This window comes from Pteropus vampyrus, unplaced genomic scaffold (assembly GCF_000151845.1).
Source record: "Pteropus vampyrus isolate Shadow unplaced genomic scaffold, Pvam_2.0 Scaffold23, whole genome shotgun sequence".
In the NCBI taxonomy this organism is placed as follows: Eukaryota; Metazoa; Chordata; class Mammalia; order Chiroptera; family Pteropodidae; genus Pteropus; species Pteropus vampyrus.
This window is the reverse complement of record NW_011888804.1, coordinates 9051316-9077061: the sequence shown is the minus strand read 5'-3', so window position 1 is coordinate 9077061 and position 25746 is coordinate 9051316. Positions and strand designations below refer to the sequence as shown.

Here is a 25746-nt window from a genome sequence, read left to right as displayed (position 1 = left end):
AAACATTGGTAGGCATGGGAAGGTAAGGAACTGTAGAATCGGGCAGAAGAAAGAATAAAATGTGCACTAGGCCATTCAAGCTCACAGGCCTGAGCGGTCTGGGTCTGAGCAGTCTGGGCTCAGCCACCAGGTCCCGGGGGCGCCCCTAGCGACTGCTAGTACTTCCTGCACTCTGCCACTCCACACTGAGCTGCCCTTGGCTCTAAGGGTGGTACGGCCCGTGGGAGGATCTGGACACTAGGAGATAGTGCTGTGGCTGTTCATTGTGCCTGCATTTTGAAATTTGTCCCTCTTAGTTGGAAACGGGAGTCATTGTTCATAGTCAATGAGATTTGATTCCTCTCATCCCAGCTCCTACCTCACCTAGGTGTGGGGTAAGACAGCGGAGTGGAGCCAGGCACCCCCTTTTGCTTGCAGGCAACCCATCCCAAGGGACTATGCCCACAGAGGAGGACATCGCAGTTTGGGGCACAGAAAGGAAGAGCATAGGGTTCAGCCTGCAGGCCTCGGACTGGTGACCTCTGTTATGTTCTCTGTTGCCTCCTTTAACCCCTTCTTCCCCCGGTCCTGCTGCCTCCTTTTAAAAAGGAGAAAGAAATGGTGTCAGAGAGGGCAGTAACGGGTGATGCTTGATTAGCTTTTTGACTTCCTTGGTGACCACTTCCTGTTTGGATGTAGAGACGGACAGGAGAGGCAGCAGCCCCAACTGGCAGGTTTGTTCAGGTCAGAGGTTGCCAAGTTAACCACGAGGCTCCCCGATTTTCTGTACAGTTGTTGGAGACCGAAGCACAGGATTTCTTGTCCCGTCTATCCTTGGGAAGTTTAGACCAGAAGCATCCAGGACAATTTTACCCCCTGGTGCCCAGCATAACGCCAGGCACAAAGCGGATTCTGTGAGTGCAGAGTGATGGGGTTCAATGCTGCTGACTTATACTGGCCTGCCCACCCCCTCCACCCCCCGCCCCGATGGCCCTCCTCCTTGGCCCCTCAGAGTGAGAAAGTATTCCCTGCAAACTCTGCAGAACCTGGCGTCCAGTGGAAGTCACCCAAATCCCCCCGTCAGAGCTCTGCTTCTATTAGAAGACAGTCCCCATGGTACTGTTCAAAGTCCAACTTCCAAACAGACTTTTGGAATACTCTCCATGTGTGCACATCAGGGACTTCCTGTGAGATGATTTCAGCATTATAGCTGAGGACTGCTCTTGCCATATGTCCTGGCTCTGCCGGGGGGATGCCCAGAGCCCCAGAGTGTCTCCTCTAATAAAATCCAAATCAGGGCTGAGGTAGTCTCATCAGTCTCCTGGTGTAACCAGCTGGGCATGGCAGAGGGACGCCAGCCACACCACGCCACATCAAGGCAAGCCAAGCCAAGCCGGAGCCCGGGGACTCTCTCTAATGCATGAGCCCCGGGCCACAGACCATTGGTTCCGTTCTTCCAGGAGGCTTGCCATCTGCTTGGCTCTCTGCCTCAGCCCTGGGGTTGGTGGGCTTCTTGCAGGTAGACTTCAGGGTCTTATTTTAGTTCTCTTCCCATCCTGTCCTCTTCCTTGATGTCCCTCCACATGAGCCCTGCCAATGAGACCGACAGCCCAGAGGTCTCAGAAGATGCTTTTTGTTTCAGGAAAGTCTGTCTTTTCCCTCCTTTTTTTTCTTGTGGTTTCCCAGTATGACTCTGGTTAGCCGAGGCCATGAGGACTGTGGAACTCCATCTGCTCCCTCCCTGTCCAGGAAGAGGCTGATTTCCCTGTGAGGAGAGTCAGCAAGGATCTAGGCTTGTAGAGAAATGTGTGTCCTCAGGACAGTGGCTGGAGCATCCCTCCTGTGTAGATCAACGACCCCATCCAATCAGGGCCTCTGGTCAGACCATGCCCGCTGCCTGCCATCATGGGGAACGAGCATGGGAAGCTTGCAAGGGACTGAGACAAGACTTGGGGCTCCTCTGTATATGACCGGCCCTCCCTAGACCATCCCCTTACTCAGGAGGTGTTGACAGTCACTCGTGACATCTACTTTCAAGTGGTGCAAGAACTTTGTCTTACCCAAAACTGAGCAGAGGGCTTTCAAAACCTGTGAGACCGAGGTCAGGGCTGGGTGGCATAGATGCCTCCAGGGAAGTGAAAGTGTCACTGAGGGCCGCCCGGGGCAGAGGGCAGCTGGCCTCGGCTCTTCCCTCTCCCATCTGCTCCACCTTCTCAGAGCTCTTGACTGTCTCAGGTAGTGGTTCCAACTCGTGTTCCACAGTGACATACCCTACGGATGACACTTGTGGTAGGTAAGGATCATGTACTGCCCATCCTTCTTGAGGGCACATCTGGGCTTCTGTGCACTTCCTAGCTCCTTTTCTCACTCAAGAAAGCATAGTGGAACACACATGAGTGGGGCCGATGGTCATGGGGTAATCTTGAACCTGCTTCAATCTGTTTTCTAAAATTAAAAGCAAATGAGTTGCAAATGTCAAGACTTTATGATTGTTAGCCAAGGACGGGTGGCGGCATACCTCACAGCTGATTGATCGCACATCAGGCCTCAGATTTTCTTTGTCCGTAGGCTGTTTAGTTTTTTCAGTGGAGCCCTGACTGCCTGTCTATCTCCTGATGATTCTCTTGCCTCCTCTGCTTGTTTCGAGGACACCAAAGAGCCACTGGTCTGTCTGTGCCCAGGCTCCTCCCTCATCCAGATAAGAAGGCTGCTTGGCAGTAAGCGAGGGTAGAGGTCAGTGCCTGACGCAGCCCTGTCTTGCATCATGCTGCTCAGGTGAGGCCGCTGGCTGCATGGCACAGGAGGGAAACACTCATGCAAGCCTGCCATCCAGCAACCAAGTATAGCCTTCTCTGAATTCTTGAGCTCCACGTGCCACCACCAGGGGCTCATCAGTGTGTCAGGACCCTGACTTGGGCCGAGGGTGAAGAAGAGAGGGAAGGGGGAAAGAGAAGAGAGAAGAACAAGGGCCCCTGTGGCCATAGTGGAACAGCACCCCAGCGGCCAGCCTTTTTGTATTGTCTAGTAACTCCCAGGACTTGTGCTTTGGAAACTGGAGAGTGGTGACAGGCAGAATGAGGCAGGGCTGCTGACAGCCTCTCCCTGTGGGGTGTCATGGAGAGAACATAGACGAGCTCTGCAGCCAGGCAGAGCTGTCCTCCTGGGGGACTCCGCCTGCCTGCAGAGTGCATTCATTGGACATCCCTGAGCCTCTTTGTCCTTATCTGTGAAATGGGGGTGTGAGGCGAGGATCCTAGTAGATGCTCAGGAAGGATTATTTCATTCTTCCTTCTCCTTGTCTGAGCTTTCTGGCCATGCAGCTCTGTCTTTGGGTCCCTTCCTAGCACTGTGCTGGGCTCGGAGCCTCAGTGGCAGGAGCAGAGGCTGCTCTCTCCTGGGCTTGCTCCTCTAGGAGGTCAGAGGCTGAGAGCTTCCGTGGAGTTTGGGTAGCTCCTTCTATTGTCTGAGTTCCAGGTTCAAAGCTACAGGGCTCTCAGACATCTGCGACTTCCTAGCAGGCAGTAGAGCTGGGTGGGGGTGGGGGGACCCTGGAGCCTTGACATTTCTGTCTCTTGCCTCTGTCCTTGCTAGGGAATGAGTTGGAGGCTTCTGGGCTCAGCTCATGTTCTCTGAGGAGGATTGGAATGAACCCGAGGCAGGGATGGGTGAGGTCAGTGGTTTTCTCAGCAAGGAGGCCTGAGTTAGTGACAGGCCTGTCACAGCTTCCAAGATTCCTGGCTGCAGTCCCTGGCTCCACCCCCTCCCCGTCCTGTGCTTAAGGGAGATGAAAATCAGTGATGTGGATTTATTTACCCAGTGTCTCCTCTGTGTCGCAGTGGGAGGGTAGAGGAGGCTCTCCCCAGCCGTCATGGTGGCATTTGCACACTTTTTCATTGATTACTCACTGTGCGCTCTATGAAGTGTCTGAGTAACTAAAGCCCAGAATGGTCCAGTAAATTGCCACCCAGGCTAGTGAGTGGTGGACTTGAACCCACCTGCCTTACTGCCTGGAGGCCTGTTCTTTCTACTCTGCCTCACAGCCATGCTGGCTGGAGTGTCAGGGCATACAGCTAAATTACTGTCCCAGCTCCCAACACCACCAGAGCAGCCAAATCTGTGGTATGGACAGGGGTGGCTTTATGTGGGGACAGTGGTGGCTTTGTGGTGCTGCTTAAAATTGTTCACCAATATCCCCAAGTGCATGTGCAAAATGTCTCTAAGCCTGACTCCTTATCTTACAATCATTTGCATTTTGCATTTGACTCCATATTTTGCTTGTTTTAATTTAAGGCAATGGTTTAAATTACTTGCTCCTGAGTAAATCTGATCCTCAGAAGGTATTCTGGGTTTACCCTGAGGTCGTTTCTGTGCCTTTAGCCTCCTTCTGTCCCCTGGGGGTATGACTATCCCAGCAGAAAATTGGGGAGGGGGTACATTCAGTATTACAGATAAAGGCACACAGCTAGGAAAGGGAGGAAGGGGCCCAATTTAGTTGGAAAGTCAGGTTTCAGTGAGGGGGTGGGGGTGGGGAAGAAGTAAGGGCTAGTCTGGGGCCATATTCTGAGAAGCTCAAGACCGGAATGCCAACCCCAGGGTTTCTGATCTTATGAGAGCTGTCAGAGGCCAAGTATTATGACTCTTCCTTTTTCGGTTCATATCCAGTCACTGTAGGAGAGGCCACGAGGGTGTTCGTTCTGGGGATCTGGCAAGGGGAGAGGAGGTCCCTGTCTGCAGAGGGTTTGGAGTCTAGTGAGAGAGGCAAAAGTGACATGGACACACTCAAAAAAGGTGAGCTTCCAAGACATCAAGCTGCTGGTGTCTGCTTAGAGGGTTGGAGTCGGGAGAACCCAGAGCAGGATGCTGCAGGTGAGTTCGAGAAGGGGCTGAGCGTGGATTTGGATGCCCGTCCAAGTTGTTGGCTGCCTGTGATGAAAAGAAAGGGAGGAAAGTAATGGAGAGAGGCCCTGTGAAGGAAGAATTAATGCAGCATGGTGACCAGGGAAATGCGAGAGCTAGAAACGGTGCTCTAGGAGCTATTATGGGTACTCTTGGAGAACTAGGAAAGGCAGGCAAGAGAGAGCTGAATTAGGGAAATGACCCAGCCGCCTGAGACCAGGAAGCACTGACCTGTTCTGTGGCCACCTAGTTGCTGTGTTCATTGGTCAGAACCTGACTGGCAAAGAATGGGTAACTAGTACTGCAAAATTCACAAACATTATGAAAAGACAGCTCATTCCTGGAACAGACAAACTTTTGAACTTTCTGTTTGGGTCTCTGTAGGGCGGATGACTCACTTCTGAGCCCCTCCTAACCTCTGTTGGTGATTAGCAGGGGTGAGAGGCCCAAGGAGCCGCCCTGCCTCCCGGAGCCCAAATTGCAGAAATGGATTGGGTGGATTTGTAAGTGTCGAGAAAATTTCCAGCACAGGAGTCTCCTGAGTTCCAGGCCGTCTGTCTTTTTGTATGTAAACCCATGATTTACCCATTGAAGGAACTGTGGGATAGGCCTGGAGATGGGCCCTAGACTTGACCTTAAAAAGTCTGGAGTCTCTGGGTGACCTGAAGAGGTGGATGAAGTGTGACCAATGAAATGCGTCCACAGGGGAAGGGCGGAGCCTGCTGATCCTAGACCTCGGAGATGAGTTATTTACAGTAGAAAAGACGCTCAGCTGTCTGGCCAGCCTGGACCTGCTCCTGTGCCTGGCGGGGTGAAGGGGGTGGGTCGGAGGTGTGGGGAATAAACCTGGGTGTCTCCTTCCACTTGCTTTGGCTTATCCTCCTGGAGCCCCATCAGATGGGGAATGCCTGATCGGTGGGGCCCTGGCGAGTACCTGGTCCAGATGGGGCCTGGCACAGTTGGGCTTCTGCCTGGCATTCAGGGTGACCTCTGGAGTTGCCTTTCCACCTTCATTCTCTCAAGTCTCTGGTTACTTGTGCTCAGTGACCTTGGGCGCAAGCCAGGCACCCAATAAAGCGAACCTGCCGGCACACTGACTTTGTGTCAGCCCTGTAACGAAGGGCTCCTCAGCAGACAGGAAACCACCCTCCCACAGCCTGCGGGAAGCCCAGGGAAGGAACAGGCCACCTCCCGCCTCTCCCGGCAGCAGATTGGAAGACTCGGCCTCTCCCCTGGCTTCCTGTGTGTCACCCCCAGCCCACACTTCCTTCAGGGCCGTGAGAGTAGAATGGCAGTTCCTGTTGAGTGAGGCATGAGTCAGCCAAGGAGAATGGTGGCTGAATCTTCATAACCTCCAGGCACGGTTATTAAATATTTAAGTGACACTACAGTATTGATCGGTTCTCATCCAGCCCCTTAGGGAAAGCAGTTCCTGTCTGGGATTCATATAATAGCAGTATCTTGGATTTAGACAAACTCTGAAGAGGTTAAGGGTGCTTATAAATCTCACCTGAAATTCTCTCCTCAGAGCTTGCTACCAGAAATGGGTATAAATTGGGTTCTGCCCACTCTGTAGATAGAGAAGACAGCCCAGAAAGGTGGTACAGCCCATTGACAGGCACCCAGCGTGCTGGGCCTGGAATCACAGCCTCCTGGCTGCCGCTCAGACTGGCCGTTCTGTCTGCCCACTGCTCCTTCCCCATCTTCCTTCTCTATACAGGCCCTCTGTTAATCAGCCATTCATTGTAGCTGCTGGGGACATGGCATCTAGCAAGACAAGGTCCCTGCTCTCTAGAGCTGAGTTCTTGGAGAGGAGACAGTCAGTTGACAAGAACCCAAATTGGCAGGGAAGGCCCCTCTAGGAGATTGACTTCCTAGTCAGTGTCCGGGCCCCAGGTCCCCGGGCTGGGTGGGGGCAGAGCAGATCTGGCCTAATTGTGGATCAGCCCTTACTGGTCACAGTTCTGCCTTTCCTTCCAGGACAGTTATCAGGATAAATATACCCAGCTCCCCATTCCTGGGGAGTTACTCACCGAGCAAAAGTACCCCCACTGCTGCGGATTAGATTACCTCTGCTCTAACTGCTCATGAGCTCAAGGCTGGGGGAGGGGGAGACCCGCCTTTCCTTTCTGCTCTCCTTCCTAATCTGGAAGAGTTTCAGCAAAGGGGCTGAGATGAGACCATCCGCAGGCGCTGGTCCTGCTGTTTACGTAGCTCCTTTCTTGGGAAGGGCCCAGGCCCGCTCACTGCTTATGTCCCTGAGCTCAGGCAGCCATAAGGAGACTGGGTAGCTTCTCCTCTGACACTCAGAGGCCACCAAGGCCCAGCAGGTGCTCAACGGGGGTGGAGGGTAGGGTGAACCTTTGCCCAGAGTTCTGAGTCCAGCAGGATAGATAGGCCATTAAGGCTGGGCCTCTCCAGGGCCCGGGGGGAAGGGACTCGCTGGACTTGGTGCAGTCTCTGAAAGCCAGGGTCTCCTATTAACTGATAGGGATGGACAGCTGGCCCTGGGCTGCTGGGAAGGCCCTGTGCTCTGGCAGCCCCTTGTTGCCTGCCCTAGAGCTCTCAGGGAGATCTTTGCTGCTCCTTCCTTCTACTCGTCAGCTCCTAAGGAAACTGTGCCACCCCGTTTGGGGTGACGAGAGCTGAGTAAAACTGGCTTGCAGAAAGAAGGTGGGTGACCAGGTCTTGAAAATATCTTGCTCTTACTGTGGGCCTCTCCTAGGCCTGTGGAGGTGGAACCTTCCTGATGGCCACAGGACCCCATCTCTTCTGGTTCTGCCTGGGGCTGTCGAATTGAGGAACGGTGAGGGGCCCAGCACTGGGGCGGGTACAGCAGTGTGCACTCTGGGACTCAATGATTTACATTTCCTCATTGATAGAGACTGGAGAAGGCTTCTCCAGGGCAACTTTGTTTTTCCCAGAATGGTGCCCCTAACTGCTGGTCCAGGATTGCAGCATCCTTTGCCCCCAGGAGTGGGATAGGATGAGGAGGTGCTTTCTCTTTCCCTTCCAGGGCTAACCACCTCTCTGGGATGGAGCCCCCATTCGCTTAGTGACTCCCCCGTACTGAGCATGTGCTCTATTCCAGGGACTTGCTAAGCAAGCACTGTATATCCATTTCTCATGTAATCTTTATTCCTGTGAGTAAGGGAGTGGGATTCCCATCTGACAGACAAGGAAACCAAGGCACAAGAGCTGTCCAGCAGCCTGTGTGTGTGTGTGTGTGTGTGTGTGTGTGTTTGTGTGTGTGACACACCGAACCACTGAGCAGAATCTGTTGTGACTCAGAATCCCCCTGTGCCAGTTCTCACAGCTAGTGTGCTCAGAGGAAAGAATGTCCCTGGGTCTACCCGTCCCTCATACCCTCCCAGCACACTTGAGGGATCCTGGATGGGCCTTTATCTCTCTTGGCGTCTGTGCAGCTCTAGGCCTCTGGTCTTGACAGTCTTTATCATACTGAGAAGTGGCTGGGGCTTGGGCAGAAGGAGGAAGCCAGTCTTATGAAAGAGCCCTGACTTGTTTTTATAGTCTAGTTGGGGGTGGAGGTGGAAAGGGTTCATTGATTCTCTTTAACTCACTGGGTGCCATGTGTCAGTGGGTCAGCCTAGGTCCCCAGGGCCACAGTCTTGGGGCCATCCTCTCTGCCTTGGGAGCATGGTGCTTTCTTCTCAATCCTGTGCCCCAGGGCTGGTTGGGCGCAGCTGCTGCATTGGCCCTGGAATGCGGGCAGACCGGCCCCTCGGCCCTCCGGCCCCTCCTTCCAGGGGGAGTGACTCCTGTGTCTTAACCTTCTCGGGGCTGCAGACCCGTTGGCTCCCACCTGGTCCTCATGTTCGGTGGCTGGGGCCTGGGGAAGGCCGCCTCGTCTCTGCCTGGCCCCGGTGCGCCGTGCCAGTCTAGCCGCCTGCCCGTGGGGATGGGGGGAGTCTCCCGGCCCAAACCCTCTGCTGCTCTGAGCGACCAGGCACGGCTGTGGGGTGGGGACCAGGCTTTCACCCGTGGTGCGTCTGCGGAGGGAGCGTGCATCCTCTGGCAGCCAGGGCGTGCGTCTTGTGGGTCTCCGGAACTCCACGGGCTGTGTCACTCTTGGGTCACCTCTTCAAATGATAGTGATAGACACGGGCCAGAGACTTTACCTAGGCCGCCTCATGCTCCTCCTCGTAGTCTGCTCTGTTTCTCCAGCTCAGTCGAGCTTCCTGGCACTGAAACTTACCCAGTGTGTCCGTGGCTGGGGGCTCCCGGTCTTCCCCGGCCCGAAATTCCGTGATTGCGCGAGGTTGCCTTCGGTTACTCCCCACGGCAGGGAGCTGGCGGGCCAATGGCGCCCTCTGGCGGGAACCTGCGGAAGGTCCACACCCCTTCATTGCCACGGTGTAGCTGAGTGGCTGTTACTTGCCTGTGGTGGGCTGGAGACTTCGCAGTCAGCGCCCCCTCTCCCCGTCCCTTCGCCCCCAGTTTGGAGAGGAACACCCCTTCCTCCACACACACGTTGGCTTGGAAGCCCCAGGGAGAGCTTCTTCCTTCTACAGCGTGACTGGGGCGGTCTTGGTGGCTCTGACTTGTCTGGAGGGTCTCAGGTCTGAAGAGATGCTGAAGAAGTTTTAGACCTTCCTTAGCCTGAATGAGCGAGCCTTGACTGCTTTCGAGACTGCTTCTGTGTTCCAGTGGGCCCGATATTCTCTGACACCTTTGGGGTGTGAGTAGAAGAAATCTCTGAGCCTGCCCCTAGGGTATTTAGAGCTGGGTGCCAGGCAGAGGCTGTAATTGAAAACTGGGGGACCCTTCCCCATAGGTCACTGCCTGCAAGTGGACTCTACTGTGCAGTCCTCCCTCTGCCACCTGTGTTTACTCAAGCAGAGGAGTTTGCTGACTTTGCAAGGAAACTTTGGCCTGTAATCACCATGCAGCCTTTGGGGAGGCAGCAGGCTTTTGCACCTGTAGGAATCTACCATGGTGCTCAGGTGTACTTTTTGGCTGCCTCTTATATTCCTGACTCTTCCCTGAGGCATTCGTGGAGGGTTTGGGGGGACAGTGACACTAAGCCCTGTCCAGTCAGAGAATAAAGAGTAAGAGTGGAGAGAGAAAGAAGCTACACCACAGACCCTGTGGCTCTGTGTGTTCTCGCCTTGGTTCCTCTCTCTTTCAGAAGTTTGAAGAACGATGTGCCTTCTCCCCGACATCCACGCACGTTTTACTTTGAATGTTAACTTTATTACTTTGCTTTTTCCTTAAAGGTCACTCTTTTCATGTCTTGCCCAGATTCTACCCATAGAAGAATTAGGAGAAGTCAGTACTTTGCATCCTACCCTGATTTCCTTGGAGGAAGATCTTTTTCTGAATTTCACAGAGCAAATAAGATCTGATGTTCGCAGCTTCCCGTATATACTATAGCAACTGCTGTCCCCAGTAAACCACCCCAGTTGACCAAGGAAACTGAGGCTCGGGGAGGCTAAATGATTTTCCGTGTGGCTGCGGATAATGGAGAGAGTGGCTGGGACTTCACCTCATCTCTGGCTTGACTCTAGAACTTGAAATCTTTTTTCTGTGTACTCCAGGACTGTGCTTTTCAACCAGCAGATGTATCCGTGTTGAAAGGGCCCATTGAAATCATAAACCAGAAGCTAGTCCTTAAACCAGTAAGCTAGACTTAGTCAGGTCATGAGTGACGGAGGAGGGTGTTTGACACAGAGGGAACTGATGTCTCTGAGTTAGAAGTTTTGACAGGGAAGGTTAACCATCTGTCTTCTACTGAGTGGGGCCAAAGAGACCCAAGTTCAGATCCAAGCTGTGTCACTTCAGCCAGCTTTGGCAGTGTGGGGATGTGACTCTGCTTCTGAGCCTCAGTTTTACCATCTGTGCTCACTAGTGAGGGAGGTGACACAGGTGAAGCTCCTGGCATGTGGCCAGTTTTCAAGCATGGCAGCTGCTCCTGTTACCCCTCTGGGGTTGTACCTGTTGCCTGCTCCAGGGAGCCCAGCTGGTTCTGCCCGTGATAGAGAAGAGACCCTGCCCTTGCTGGACTGGGCCTGGAGGAAATGGGGACTCTGCATGAAGCCATGGCAGAGGTGTGGCCATGGAAAGGCCACTGGGATTGGCTTTGGACACTGGTTCCTTTTCTGCTGTTACCTAGACACATACTGACTCCCTCTAGTTCCGGTTTGCTAAAGACAGGAAGCCAGACCTCTTCCAAAGGACCTGGAGGGGGAGTAGGAACTGACCTTCCTCAGAAGTCAGGGGACTTGCGCTGGGCCACGGAGCTCGGGGTCCTGGACCTTGGAACAAGCTTTCCCTCTGAACAGCTGGGTAGGAGCTGGGGGTAGGTGTTGCTGGTCTTGGGGGAACTGGCAGCTGGGAGAAGGTGTGAGCCCACAGAAGAAGGCCCTGGTGAGGGCCTTGCTTCACTCTCATTTCCTCTGAGCAGGGGTGGGGTTGGGGACAGGGCTGCAAGGAAAGATCGGACTGGCTGCCCTCAGAGCTTGGGCCCCATCATTCAGGCAGTTGTACCATTTAAATGTGGCATCATCTTGGGATCACAGCAGCCCTTTGCAGGCCAGATTTTTGGGGTTTGGGGCTTCTGAAGAGTCAGACTGTCCTGTAATTCACTGGCTTTGTGATCTAGAGCAAGTCCCACCACCTCTCAAAGCTTGTTTCCCCATCTGTAAAGGAAGGATCAGAATTCCATCTCATAGGGTAGGAGGATTAATTGAGGCCATGAATGCAAAGTGCCCAGCACTGTGCCTGTCATTAGTAAATGGCAGTAAATTCAGTAACTGCTTTCTGATGATGACTATTCCAAGGGCTAGGGACTGAGCCCCCGGCAGGTTAGCAGGGAGGTGAGAGTGAGCAAGTCCATGAGCATGACAGGAATGAGGGTGTGGCATGTGGGGCCAGGCTCTCTGGGCTATGAGGCTGGTGAGGGTCCCAGGAGGGGAGGGATGAAGTGGGGAGGAGTCCAGCAGTTTCTACCCCTGCCCATTGCCTCTTGTCGGGAGACTGGGGAGATCCGGGGCCCCCGCTGTTGTCTCCCCAGTGCCAAGGTAATGGAAGCTTGCACTTGAGGGCTAATTCTGCTCCCTTGCTGCTGTTAAAAGCACAATAGTAGGGCCCTGGAGCCTCTGGGGCCAGGCTGCATGCCAGGCTTCCGCAGAAACAGCCTACGGAGCAGTCCTGCCCCCCGCCTTGGCCGAGGGGGTAGGGAACACTGCACCATCCTCACACACCTCACCCTGTAGCCTGGAGCCTGGGAAGGAGCCTGGGGCTCCGCTTCATCCTGGTCAGGAAGACAGGTACCACCCCAGAGTCCCCCTGATCTGGAGGCCGAGAAAGCTTAAGCTTTTGGAAATTAAGTGGGACCTGGCAGTGCCCGGGCCCCTCCCCGTGACGTGGGGCCCCTCCCGCCATTCTCTCCGCCTTGCCCTGCGGAGTCAGAGCTCCAAGTTCCAGGAAGGCATTTCTGACTCCCAGCCAGCCAGCTCCACAGCCCTGTCTGGAGGGAACGCAGGTGCCTGACTCCCAGAGGTAGGAGAGCCCCAGAAGCAGCCCCAGGACCCTACAGAGCACTTCCAGTCTGGGGGCAGGGTGAAGAGGTCAGCTTCGGAACTGGTTCTTAGCCCGTGCTGGGCTGGCCCGGCCCAGGATCTTCCTGACCCGAGGCTGGTCATTTTCCCATGGGCGAGGCAGGTACTCAGAAGTCCTTACTCTCGGGTGCAGGCGGGGAGGGCACTGCCACCGGGGAGTTAGTCCCTGGGTTCCCTGCTGCTCACCCGCCACGCCCGCTCTTTGCAGACGCCTTGCTGGAGGACTTGGAGTCCACCACCTCACACATCTCCACGCGGCCCGTGTTCTTGTCCGAGGAGACCCCCTACGCCTACCCAGCTGGGAACCACACATACCAGGAGGTCACTGTGCCACCCCCTGTTCCACCACCCCCATCCAGCGAGGCCCTCAATGGCACGATCCTTGACTCCTTAGACCAGTGGCAGCCCGGCGCCTCCCGATTCATTCACCAGCAGGTACGTGGGGATGGGGGGTGCAAGTTCCCAGGGGCTCTGGGGCTAAAGGAGCTTATGTGGCAGCAGCTTGGAAAGCCGGGGAAGGAATGGGCTCAGGGGGAGAGGAGGCGGGCCGGGAAACGTCCCGCTCTCCCCACCAGCTGCCACGTGAGGGGCGCAGTGACCAAGTGTTAATCACCTGTCCCCAGCCAGAGCAGGGAAATTCCCTGGTGAGACTGGCTGTGAGTAGCAGGCTCCTGGGGGTGACTCGGGCTGTTCCTTTTCCTCCCCCTGGGGAGGCTCTGAGCACTGTCCTTCCTGCAGCCTCAGTCCCCACCGCCCACGCACGGCTCCAGTGCCAAAACGTCCAGTGCCTCCATCCCCCAGGACGGCCTCGGCCCTCCATGCCCCCGAGTCGGTGAGGAAGAGCACGTCTACAGGTACTGCCTCAGCCCCTGCCTGTGCCCTTTCCCCTCCTACTTGGCAGTCCCGGGGGCCAGCCAGGGCCAGAGGCAGCCAAGGCTGGGGACCAGGCTTGGCCACTGCCCATGGGTATCCCGCCTCGGGGGTCATTGGGCAGACGGCTCCAAGGCTCCTGGCCAGCTCACGAAGCCTCGTGACTGGCCCGGTGGCCTTATCACTGCCATCTGCTGCCATCTCCATGTAGCAGCTGTCACGTCACCCCCTGTAGTTGAGGAGTTGAGGCAAGACTTCCTTCCTCCCCTCTTTTTACCACATCCTTTCCCCATCCTCCATCCTCTTGTTGGGGAGACTGCTGTCTCCTTCCCTTTATTCTCCTGGAGAATTTGGGGGTCGCCAGAGCTGGAGAGCATCTCAGCGTGGTTTTCCCTTTGCCTCTCCAAGCTTTCCCAACAAGCAGAAGTCGGCAGAGCCTTCGCCTTCCATGATGAGCTCCTCCCTGGGCAGCAACCTGTCCGAACTGGACCGCCTGCTGCTGGAACTGAATGCTGTGCAGCACAACTCCCCAGGCTTCCCCGCGGGTAGGACCGGGTCCCCGGGGCGGCGGCCTGCCTGACCCCCAGCCCCACCCGCTGGCTCTGGGTCCCCAGAGGGCTCGGGCTTGAGCAGCCTTTCTCTCTCCCTCTCCCAAGATGAGGCCAACTCAAGCCCCCTGCTGCCTGGGGCTCTGAGTCCTCACTATGGCATCCCGGAGAATAACAGCCCGCTGGGAGGCAAAACTGGGCCCCTGATGAAAGAGAAGCCCAAGCGGAATGGGGGCCGGGGTCTGGAGGACGTGCGGCCGAGCGTGGAGAGTCTCCTGGATGAACTGGAGAGCTCCGTGCCCAGCCCCGTGTGAGTACCCGCTAGGCTCGCTCAGGCACACGGGTCATGCCCAGCCAGGACTCATGCTCCAGTGTCTGCCCACTTAGCCCCCATGTCACCCATTCCCTGCTGTCTGCCGGGCCCTGCACCAGGCACTAGAGAGTAGTGGCGAGTCACAAAGACATTCCTATCTTCAGTGAGCCACCATCCATCAGAAAGGACAGACATCTTGCACACTGAGGGCGCCTGTAGCTTAGTGGCTGTCAGCACAGGCTTTGGACCTACATAATGGGGTTCAAACTTTGGCTCTGCCCTTAACTAAGTGTCATCTCTTAAGCCTCAGTTTTCCCATCTGTAAAATGGGATTAGGGGGGAATGAGATAATGGTGATAAGGCCATCTGCCTAAATAGGGGTGAGACCCAGACTTACATGTAAAGCACATGGAATGGTTTCTGGCTCATAGCACATAATGTCCATGCTAAGTGCTTTCTAAACGTTAGCTCCTCTCGGTGTGACCATGTCGTTGAACAATTGCACATGCACATACAGTGCTGTGGAGGGTACACAGTGTGTTCAGGCTTGTTTAACAGGCAAGCTTGAACTTGGGCTGGAGGGCCAAAGGCATCTTCCTGGGAAAGGTGCCATTTGAACAGCCCTCTGCTTCTCCCTCATCAGCTCACCTCGGAGCTCTGTCTTGTCTGATGACGGCCCCCTCCCCATGATGGGTGCCCCGGGTTTATGGGTGGCAGGACAGTGTCGGAGCTGATGTGCTGATATCCTGGGGGAGCATGGGGCTGGGCTCTGGGGTCCCCGCTGATGTTGCGCCTGCCCTGCAGCCCCGCCATCACTGTGAATCAGGGGGAGATGAGCAGCCCTCAGCGTGTCACCTCTAGCCAGCAGCAGACGCGCATCTCGGCCTCCTCTGCCACCAGGGAGCTGGACGAGCTGATGGCCTCACTGTCGGATTTTAAGGTGCTTGGAGGCCTCTCCTCTCCCCTGCCCTGACTCCCGTTTCCCCCATCCTTCTCCTGTACCTTGGTGTGAGGAGCACCCTTGGTTTGGGTGCCTCGCCCCAAGCCAGGGGCCCTGCAGCACCCTGGCCTTGCCCGGACCCAGGGGAGGGAGGGCCAGACCAGGCCGGTGGGGACTGAGCTGCCTCGCAGCAGCCTGTGGAGGCAGAAGTGCTCAGCAGGGACATTCCTTCCTCTTGGGTTCTCCCAGCTTCCAGCCACCCTGGGGGCACGGGAGGGGGGATCAGGAGGCTGGGACAAAGGGCCCTGTGTTGATGGCTGCTCTGGTGGGGGAGGACATTCTCTGCTGGGCCATGTGGAACTTAGGATCCTGTGCCTGAGATGTCATTTGCCCTGGAGCCCCATCTCCCACGCTGGCTGTCCTCAACTGGCTGTCCTCAACACGTCCTCTTTCTTTCTGCCTGTGGCTTCTGAGTCCAAGGGCCTTTTTTTTTTGCCAGCCTCCTATCCTGCCCCCTCTCCCTCCATGGGCCTCTGAGTCTCCACAGTTCTGTGTGTGGGAAACGGAACCCATCTGTGCTACTGGGCCAGTGCTGCCTGTGGTACCCCTCCCCCTGGGACCTCCAGGTCAGCCAAGCCTGAGGTGTTTTACTGAGAAGATGCGGGTCGATACTGGCCGAGCTCTCCGAGAGCTGCGGACTGCACCTTTCCATGTAGGTCGGCCTTGGGCACACAACTTAGGGAATCTGAGAAGGGGAGTGAGTGGTCCATGCGCTGGTGGCCCCGATGGTCCCTGCAAACCTCCCTTCAGCTGAGTTTTCATGGCGGGGGATTGGGGTGGGCCTGGAGGGGAGGAGGCCAAGCTGCTGGCAGTTTTGAGTAGCCAAGGTCAGGAGCAAGTTCGTTGGACCCAGGCATCAGACTGAGGAGCCCTGCCCTAGCCCCCTTTAGAACGATGTTGCTTTCTGAGAGCGTCTTGATGCCCCTAGAGCAAGGTCTCGGGGATGTAGGGAAGCTGTATTTGTCTATGTATTTGTCTAGGAGAGACTGAGCCAAGAATCAAGCCAAGGTTGCAGAGGCGGAGCAGCTGCCTGTGGCTGACTGTCCCTTGATGGTGCCTGGGCTGACCTCCCTGGTCACCTGTCTCCCATGATCACTTCACCTTAGCCTTTTTCTCTCTCCTACCTGCTCCGACTGGGGTGGCCCCACGGGCTTGGCTCAGTGGCTGCTTTCTGATGCCTGGGTTTGACGGGAGCCAAGGACACGGAGCCCAGGAAAAACTTGTTGGGCATCTGGATCTTCTTCAAGGGCAAGTCCTCATGTTTCAGCTTTGCAGCCACCCTGGTCAGTGTAGGTGGTGGCTCTCAGAGCCCTAAGGCTGAGCCCATCCATTGCAGTGAGCTGCTTTCCTCACCTCTCTTATTTCTCTCCTCTCCGCCTTTTGTCTTTCTCCTCCTCCAGACCAGCTCTTCTGCTGTGGCCTTGAGCTCCCCGGGGCTGCTGCCCAGCTCAACTCCACTCTCACACCACATGCTCCCTTCTCCTCCTCCTCCTCCTCCTGGACCCTCTGCATTCTTGCCATCCACCCCTAAACCCTCCCCTCGAGGCCGCAGTCATACCCCGGAGGTTCTCCATGTTGAGGATAATGATGATGGAGAGGGCCTTTTACCCACTGTGGTCCCTAGCTGGCTTGATTTGGCTGGCCTTGGGGTGATGGAGGCCAATGCCCCCAACTCAAGGTTTCCTTCTGTGGAGGGTTCTCTGGAACCATTTGGTGCAGAGAGCCAGGCTCGGGTTTGGAGGGACCTGCCAAACCTCACAAGTGATCTCTCCAGGGCTCCCCCTGGCCACACTCTACCCCGAGCTGGATGCACAGGTCCCCAGGATGCCAGAGATGCCCAAGGGCTATCAGCTAACCATGTGTATGCAGAGGAGGCTGTAGCTGCCACGTGGGAGTGGCCGTGGGCTTCGGGGGCGCTCAGACCTGAGACTCCCTGTGGAGCTGCGCCCGGCTTCCAGGAAGTAACTGAACCAGCTTTCGTGGCCATGGACCGTCAGGCCATCTTCCCAGATACCTGGAGTCTCACAAAGGAATGTGGACAGTGGAAGGAGAAGGCAAAGCCAGAGCCAGCAGGGCCAGACAGCAGCTGCCCTGCCCCAGCTGACAAGGAGCAATTAGGTAGAGAGACACCCACAAGGGGAAGCCTGGTCAGGCTGACTCAGGGACCCGAGACCCCTAGGAGGCCAGAGGGAAACACCGAAGCTGCTGCCGAGGCCAAGAGGGAAGAGCTGGAGCTTCCACGTGCCATGGTCATGGACATGCCCAACGCCACCGAGAGGATTTCCACCTCTGGCCAGGCAGGCGCAAGCTCGCACGGCTGCTGGGCATGGCCCTCAGTGGGCCTGAGTGTGGGCGGCTCCTGGCTAACAGCATGCAGCCTCTCACTCTGCGCATGTCTGCTTGGCCAGCAAACCCCGAGGCACTGTGGCCTGTGCCCCTGATGACGGGCACTCAGCAGTGGGCTCTGTGGGGTCGGCCAGCAAATCTCCCTGGGCTCAGGAATTTCTCTTAGTGACGGCTTGCCTCTTACTTGTTTGAAGCTTTTCCCTTCAAATGAGCTCCCCTGACATCCTGAGGCAATATACTTACAGTGGTTAAAAGCATGGGCTTTGGGACCAGGTAGAACTGAATATAAGCCCCGCCTCCAACGCTTGCTATCTGTGTGACTGGGCAGTGCTCCACCAGCCTCGGTTTTCTTATCTTTAAAATGGGGATAATAATAGACCATCCCAGCCCTCAAGATTGTCCAGAATATTAAATGAGACGATACCTAGAAAATACTTAGAACACAGTATACAGCCCTCGGTCCGCTGTGGCCGATGTTACTGTTATCATTTGCTTCTTGCTTTATTAAAACTTCATGCCCTTTCCAAGAAGAAAACAAAGCTGAACCACCACAAACTGGTGGGTTATAACATAAACAAGAAAAAATAATTGGTTAAAAGATTTGAAAGGAAAGACCGCATTTTTTTATTACAAATCAAAAAAAGAAAAGCCTTTTTGCCCTTTCAAGAATGTCCACTTACATTCTCTCAAAGAATTTTCATAATCTGTAAGGCAGCCAAGAAAATGCTGCAACCCCATTTTAAGGGTGGAGAAGCTGAGGCCGCTGGAGGTAGTGTCTTGCTCAAGGTCAGTACCGACTTGGAGATGAGCGTGGGGTACGGGGAGGCTGCTCTGGTGTCTTCGTTCTGCCCTTCCCTCCCCGGGGCACCTGAGTGTGGACTTAGCAGTGTCAGCACAACCCTGAGTGGGACTGTGACAGCTTCTCCCCCCACCCCCCAGATCCGCTCTGTGATCAGGAGGAGCCGGGAGACAGGCCACGCACACCCCATGTCCCGGGAGCCCTCCCCACGCCGCCGGTTGGACCCTGCCACCCTGAGCAGAACCCCGTCCCAGGAGCGGCTCATCGCAGAGCTGCAGGGTCGGCTGGGCATCCAGCCAGAGGCGGAGGAGGCAGCGGGGCTGGCGGGCGCCCCTGCCGAGGACTGGATGACCGAGGGCGTCATCATCACTGTGCAGCCAAGAGGGAGGCGGGCTGGGGGGCAGCTGGTAGAGAAGGTAGCGGGGAGATGCGCAGGGCTGGGCCAGGGACAGGGCATCCCACTTCTTACCCAGCGCTGGCCAGAGGGGGGATTGGGTGTGTGTGCCGGGGTCCTGCATCCTGTGGCCCTGGGAGGCCGGCCTCAGTCTTGGTACCAGAGTGGGAAAGCCCAGAGGAGCCTGGGGGTGCCACCTGTCTGTGCCCTGCTTGCTGAGCTGCTGCTTCCTCTGCCGTCCTCTTCATCTCTCTCCTTCCTTCCTTCTCCCCAGGTCGTCTTCCCTCCTGACTCTCCCATTCCCCTGAGAAGAACCTTCTCTGTTCTGCCTTCTCCTCCTCCTGTCCCTTTGCTCCAGCATCACAGAGACGCCTCGGCCAGCAGCTCTTCTCCCCCACCCAGCCTGCCCACCCCTTCCACCCTGGGGCCCTCAGTGATCTCCCGTGGCTCCCCTGGGGTCCAGAGTTCTGGGGCAGGGCCACGAGAAGAGGATGCACAGGGCCCCACCTCTCCCTCTACCGCACCCTACACTTCGAGGTCCGTGGGCTGCCAGACCGAGGAGGACCCGCTCTTCCCCCCAATGCAGGCAGGCCCGGGGCCCCAGCGCGAGTCCTGACTGTCCCCACTTTGCACACATGCACATGTGCACACATACGTACTTCCTCTGTCCCTCCACAGTCCCACAGTCCTTCCTTAGAGCTCGCCTTGACCCCGGACCCTCACTTAACCTGACGTCCATGCTCCCACCCTCAGGACGTCAGCTGTTCTGGGGCTTCCTCCTGCCTGACCCTTCCCACCGCCCCTCAGTCCTGCCCCAGGCTTCATCCGAGGAAGCCATTCCCAGAAGGGAAACCAAAACCTGTTCCTCCCTCTGTGGCCCCCAGCCCAGTCAGTACCTGGGAGCCTTTGCTCTCTGGCCCCAGTTCCTTCCCCTTCCTGGGTCCCCTGCCTTTGGTTGGCTCACTTTCCTCTCTCTCCTGTCCCAGGTTGTTTTTCTCTATAGACTTTTTTTCCTGGTTTTGGTACTGCCAGTGGGGTGGAGCATCTTATCTCATTCTAAGTTCCCTTTTGTGAAATGGTACAATAACAAGGTGTTTTTTTTTCCTTAACTTAAAAAAATTTTCTTACCCTCGTTTCCTCCCCTACCTAAGATCCAGGGCCTGGAACAAAGCGCGGGTGGAGAGCTGTGCTGGGCCCCCGACTGGCCTCCGAACGGCGGGCAGAGCAGTCCCGGAGGGCAGGACGAGGGAGGGGTCAGTGCCAAGGCCGGGGGCTCAACATCCTGCTTGCCGTGTTTCCTGGACCTCGGTCAGGCCAGTGGGGTGCCGTGAGTCCCTCTGACCACCGAGGATGTCTGCAGATTCCCAGCTTGGGCTCTTGAGGCCCCTGGAGGAGGTGGCCCTTCTTGCCTCCATTGGCCCATCTGCCCAGCGGGAGAAAAGCCCCCGGTGCCACGGTGCTATGAGACACCGTCCCCAAGCCCTGGGAGTCCTGACTTGGCCTCTCTCTCCGTAGTTCATGGCCCAGGGGAAGACGGGGAGCAGCTCTCCCCCGGGAGGGCCCCCCAAGCCTGGGAGCCAGCTGGACAGCATGCTGGGGAGCCTGCAGTCCGACCTGAACAAACTGGGGGTCGCCACGGTTGCCAAAGGGGTCTGCGGAGCCTGCAAGAAGCCCATCGCTGGGCAGGTGATGGGGGTGCAGCAGAGGAGGGGGCGGCAGGAGGGCGTGGGGACCTTCGCTCTGTTGGAGAGGTCGCCTCATGGCAGGCCAGGGCCTTAGGCCACATTCCGCCCTCCCTCTTCAGGTTGTGACTGCCATGGGGAAGACGTGGCACCCGGAACACTTCGTCTGCACCCACTGCCAGGAGGAGATTGGGTCCCGGAACTTCTTTGAGCGGGATGGACAGCCCTACTGTGAAAAGGACTACCACAGCCTCTTCTCCCCGCGCTGCTACTACTGCAATGGTCCCATCCTGGACGTGAGTTCCTGGCCACAGCGGGCAGCGGCAGCACGCCGGCTCATTCCAGCCTCGCCATCACCCTCGGAGGGTGCATGCGGTGCCACCTGAGGCTTAGAGGGGTCCCATCCCATGCCCGAGCTCACACAACCGACCAGCAGTGGGGCTGGGATATGAACCTGGGCCTGATGCTAGCCTCCTAGTGCATGTTAGTCCCCGCCCCCCAGATTCCCTTCCGTGGAGACTCCAAGAGGTTAGGAGCCCTGTCTGTGCAGATGCGTGGAGCGCCGGCTTCCTCGGTCTCCCGCTGTGTGGCATTAGGGAAACGTCTAGCTTCTCTGAGCCTAAGTTTCTTCACAGATAAAATGGGAGTCACGATAGAACCTATGACCTCCACCACATGTGAGAATTAAAGGAGAGAGACAGTGTCTGGCAGGTCACCTCTCTTAATAAATCAGAATTCTCAGTGGTATTTGGAGCACAGGAGAGACCCCCATCTTTGGCTGAGAGCTCGGGGTGGGGGCGGGAAGGACAGCCTTGCCTGTGAGTGCCAACTGTAGAATCTGTCCAGTAGGGTGGCACCTTGGCTCTGACCCCACACTTTGCTTTCACAGAAAGTGGTGACAGCCCTCGACCGGACATGGCACCCTGAGCACTTCTTCTGTGCCCAGTGTGGTGCCTTCTTCGGCCCTGAAGGTACTGATCAGCAAACTCGCAGCCCCCAGGAGTGTCGGGGAGGCAGGGGCTTTGCTGATGTCAGAGTCGGGGGAGTCCACCTCTGGAGGCCCTAACTCTACTCCCAAACGCCACTCCTCAGGGTTCCATGAGAAGGATGGCAAGGCCTACTGCCGGAAGGATTACTTCGACATGTTTGCGCCCAAGTGTGGTGGCTGCGCCCGGGCCATCCTGGAGAACTACATCTCGGCACTTAACACCCTCTGGCACCCCGAGTGCTTCGTGTGCCGGGTAAGGAGCCCTTTGCCCCCACGTCTGGAGGGCACTGGGAGTGGGCATCGGAGAGAGAAGGGCCTCCCTCTCTCTGCTCCCTGGATCCAACTCGGAGGCCTCATTCTGGGTTATTAATGGGGTGAACAGGTGGAGAGGGGTACACCTCGTCAGGTCCAAGGGTTTCCTGGGCCAGGGCTCACACTGAGCCTGGGAGAAACCAAGAACAAGGCAGGTGTGTCCTCAGCCTGGTCCTGTGCAGTGGCCCTGGTGCTGGTCACGTCCGGGAGAAGGGCATGTGAGAATTAAACAAGATAATTCAAGCATTCAGCAGCCTCCATGGAAATGGGCATTGGTTTCCAGACTGCAGTCTGGAGGGTAGTGGGGGCCCTCAGATGTTATTAGGAATCCAGCAAGGGCCCTCTGACAAAATAAGTTTTGGAGGCACTGTTCTCTGCAGGATTTCTCGGGGACTTTGACCTAAGTGTGCATGTGAATCTGCACACGGGGTTCTAGGATGCAGAGTTTGACCATGGAACCCTTTTTTCAGCTCCAGGGTTTTGGGACACGCCGTCATAGCCTCCTGCTTAAGTACCCAAGAGTCAGACCTAGGTTCGAATCCAGGCTGTGCAACTTAGCTGCATGACCTTGGGCAAGTCATTTAACTTCCACGCCTCAGTTGCCCCCTCTGCTGAGAGAGTTCAGTAGTGTTTAGTGCAGCGTTTAGCGCATAGGAAAAGCTTAGCAAGTGGGACTCCTCACGACCGTCATAGCCATTACTGTCCCCTGCTCCAGGCTGAGCCCCCTCCCCTCCACCTCATCCCTTTCTCCGTCTGGCAGGAATGCTTCACGCCATTCATCAATGGCAGCTTCTTCGAGCACGACGGGCAGCCCTACTGTGAGGTGCACTACCACGAGCGGCGAGGCTCTCTGTGCTCTGGCTGTCAGAAGCCCATCACGGGCCGCTGCATCACCGCCATGGCCAAGAAGTTCCACCCGGAGCACTTCGTCTGTGCCTTTTGCCTCAAGCAGCTCAACAAGGGCACCTTCAAGGAGCAGAATGACAAGCCTTACTGTCAGAACTGCTTCCTCAAGCTCTTCTGCTAGGCACCCTCGTCCCTTCATCTGCCCTGTCCCCTGGCTCAGCCTTCCCAACTGCTACTGTGACCCAGAGGCCTCGCCCAGGGGTGAAGGGCCAAGCCCGACTGAAACTGGAACCGTGTCCTCGCTGTGCAGGGTGGCAGGAGGGCCTCGAAGAGTCCTGCCTGCTCTTCTTCCCCCCTGCCAGAGCCTCTGGGCCTCCTCCCTCCTCTTGCAGCTCTCCCCAGGCTGCCAGCCTTCACCCTTCCTGGAGGTGGGGGCTGGAGGGCCCCACCCCATGAATTCGCCTGGCCAGGCCAGCACCCCACACTGGAGCCATCTCTTACTCATAATTCAGCAGTGGAACCAGGGAGAGGGCAGGCAGAGTCAGATGGGGTCTTTTTTAATCCTTATTCCCCCCCTGACCTAATTATCCTTGTCCTGAGTATTGGGGGACACCTGATTCATCCAGACAATGCCAGCATAAATCCATCCATCTTAGGGTCACAGTGGCCACGAGCCATGAAAGGTTCCTTGTGCTCCTCTTGCCCTTCCAGTCTCCCCAGGCCTGAGTGACTGTCCCCACCCCCCATGACTGCTCTGATTCTACTGAGACGGGCCTCTTCAGCAATAATATTTTATATTCACTTCCTCCGTCTCCGGGGATGGCGTGAGGTGGGGCGTTTCACCTCGTGCCTGGACACTGTACCGACTGATAAATTTCTACACTGAGGTTTGAATTCGTATCGTCTGAGTTGCTTTTACTTCTCTATACAGGATGATTTTGAAGAGATTTTAAAGATGTCCCTTTTTGTACTCTCCACTGCCACTGGTCCTGTAGGTGACAGTGGCTGTGGCACGGGGTTTGCCTTGTACTGAGGGCTTGGGGAGGGGAAGCAATTTGTATTTTATTTTTTCTTAGCATAAGCAGGTGAACTTGGAGCAGCTCTGAAACTCCCCTTGAACTTCATGGCTCACCAGGACTGTTTTATAAACTGCTGTATTTTGAAACCCTTTCCTTACTACCCAGGCCAGCAAACTCTTAACCGAAACTGGCCTAAGGGTATAGCTTGCCCTTTTGGGCCTAGAAGTCTAAACCTCATACATCCTGTTCCTGAGGGAGGGAAAGTACACTTTTGGGGTGCTGTTTCCTGTCCAAGCCATTAGGAGCGTCCGCTCCCTTGTGAACTCTTTGGCATCAAAAAGAACCCATTGAACATTCTCAGCCTCCTCAGTGCTTTTCTGGGGCTCCTTCTACCTTCTTGTTGATTTCACCGGGCACATCACTTCTCCAAATTTCCGGCCCTCCTTGGAAACTGGAGGTCTGGGGCAAAGGGCCCAGGTTGTTGCAAGGGTGCCCGATAGGATCCTGGGCAGAGGGACAGGATCCTGCCGGAGCCATGGGAAGACCCCAGAGCTTTTCCCCCCAAGAATGAAACAGAAGCAGGCAGGCCTGGGGTTCCTGGTCAGCAGAAAGGGGCCCCGGTGGGGTCTAAAGGAAGAGCCAGACCACTCCATTAGCCTCATAGCAAAGGCTGAGCGAGCTGGGGTCTTGGAAGAGAGTCCCTCCTTCATGGCAGGGCTGGGAGCAGCCAGGCCTGAGGAGGACAGCTAGGCCCCTCCGAAGGTCTGACGTCTCCACTTCCACCCATAGGCCTTATTGCTGTTTACAGTGACCTGTCCCAGGCCCCTCTCCTAGAGGACTGGGGCTTCTGGGGTCCACCCTGTGGGTCAATGGTTATTTGATGATTTGATTTTAATTTCTTTCTCTGTAAACTTTTAACTTGGCTTTTCCTCATTTCAATTCCTGTGATTTATGCCAATAAAGTTTGCCATTATTTTGACCTGTGCTAGTGCCTTTTATTTGTGGTCTGAGATAACAGCTTAGTCCCAGAAGGGAGAGCAAACCCTCCCAGACTCACAAGTGCAGTTTGAGGGTAAATCACTGACACTCCCTTATTTGAGGCAAAAAGCCCTGAGAATGGCATACCCTTGGCCCAGAAGACACTGGTCTGTGGCCACGGGTCCTGCTGGCTCCTTGTGTGAGCTTTGTTGGTGGGGGAATGCTGGGGAGCAGCCTTATTGGGCCTGCTTGGGTCAGGCCCTGACCTACCTCCTCTGCTGTGATTCCCTGAGGCCATCCTCGCATAGGCCTGTGGGTGGCTTTACACTCACTCGCAGATGGGGAAAGAGGTTCAGAGAGGAGAACCAACATGCACAAGGCAAACCTCTGAGTGAGTGCAGGCAGGATATGAATCCAGGGCCTGCTTCTGCCTGTGTTCCTGCATTGACCAAATGCCACCCCCGCAACGTGTTGGCAGAAGACTGGGTGTAGAACCTTCCTAGTTGAGGAAGCTGATTTACCGTTGACGATTGGTCTCTACTGCTCCCTGGTGGTCATGTTCATATTTGCATGCTTCCTTGCTCTTGTCAGAACCTGAACTCCAGTCCTGGGCCCCAGGGGAGCTTCCTGGGCAGTTTGTTCCTCTTTAAGCTTTCACAGCTTTCCTGTTGTTTGGAATGGTCCTCCAAAAGCAGCATGTTGAATTCTAGTCTGAACCGTGCCCATTTCGTAGTGAGCTCAGAAGTGAAAATTACCTTCAACCTTCACCCAAAAATAATAATTGGGTTTATTCTTCCAGCCCATGTCGGATTTATTTTATTTGTAGAAGTAGATATGGTGCATTTCCTCGTAATTTGCTTTTTCACTCAAGGATACTCTGAGTATTTTCCTATGTCAATAAATATAGATCTGAGTCATTTTTTAATGGTTTCATGGTATTCCATTATATTGATGTACTACAGTTAAAGATGATATTTATATTACCGGAGCCAGGATGTCCTTGAAAAGGTACCATGTGCATATGTATATACTTGGAAAAGTGCATTTAGGGGGAAGAAAGTCTCAGGTTTTGGAAGGAACTATAGCATAGTGAGGCCCATGGGCTTTGAACTTGCTTTGAAATTTCAGTTCTGAAGCCATCATTTACTGGCTCAGGGACTTGGGCATATTATTTAACCTCTTCATGAATTTTCTCA

General features: G+C 55.7%; 2 protein-coding genes and 1 long non-coding RNA gene across 10 annotated transcripts; 2 read left to right on the top strand and 1 right to left on the bottom strand.

The window, feature by feature from the left end:
• Nucleotides 1–24551, top strand: LOC105289271 (paxillin). 8 transcript variants are annotated; one of them, XM_023528256.1, is made up of 12 exons: nucleotides 1–22; nucleotides 12664–12890; nucleotides 13194–13309; nucleotides 13734–13870; nucleotides 13982–14183; nucleotides 14991–15126; nucleotides 19877–19978; nucleotides 20241–20411; nucleotides 20530–20703; nucleotides 21297–21378; nucleotides 21500–21648; nucleotides 22468–24551. In XM_023528256.1, the coding sequence occupies exons 4-12, from the start codon at nucleotides 13774–13776 to the stop codon at nucleotides 22732–22734; spliced, it is 1380 nt and encodes a 459-aa protein (XP_023384024.1). In that variant the 5' UTR covers nucleotides 1–22; nucleotides 12664–12890; nucleotides 13194–13309; nucleotides 13734–13773; the 3' UTR covers nucleotides 22735–24551. The 8 variants fall into 8 exon arrangements, with proteins under 8 accessions (XP_023384024.1, XP_023384027.1, XP_023384023.1 ...); XM_023528259.1 differs by lacking the exon at nucleotides 1–22 and adding an exon at nucleotides 7527–7548; XM_023528254.1 differs by lacking the exon at nucleotides 1–22 and adding an exon at nucleotides 11160–11181 and having other exon boundaries at nucleotides 22468–23447.
• Nucleotides 4535–7205, bottom strand: LOC111736987. The gene is made up of 2 exons (XR_002779316.1): nucleotides 5107–7205; nucleotides 4535–4902 (listed from the first exon to the last, which is right to left on the bottom strand). It is a non-coding gene; the product is annotated as an uncharacterized LOC111736987 (long non-coding RNA).
• On the top strand, nucleotides 17703–19870 carry LOC111736985. The gene has a single exon (XM_023528260.1). It carries the CDS (start codon nucleotides 18256–18258, stop codon nucleotides 19339–19341), a length of 1086 nt encoding a protein of 361 aa, XP_023384028.1. The 5' UTR covers nucleotides 17703–18255; the 3' UTR covers nucleotides 19342–19870.
• Nucleotides 24552–25746: the final 1195 nt, after the last annotated feature.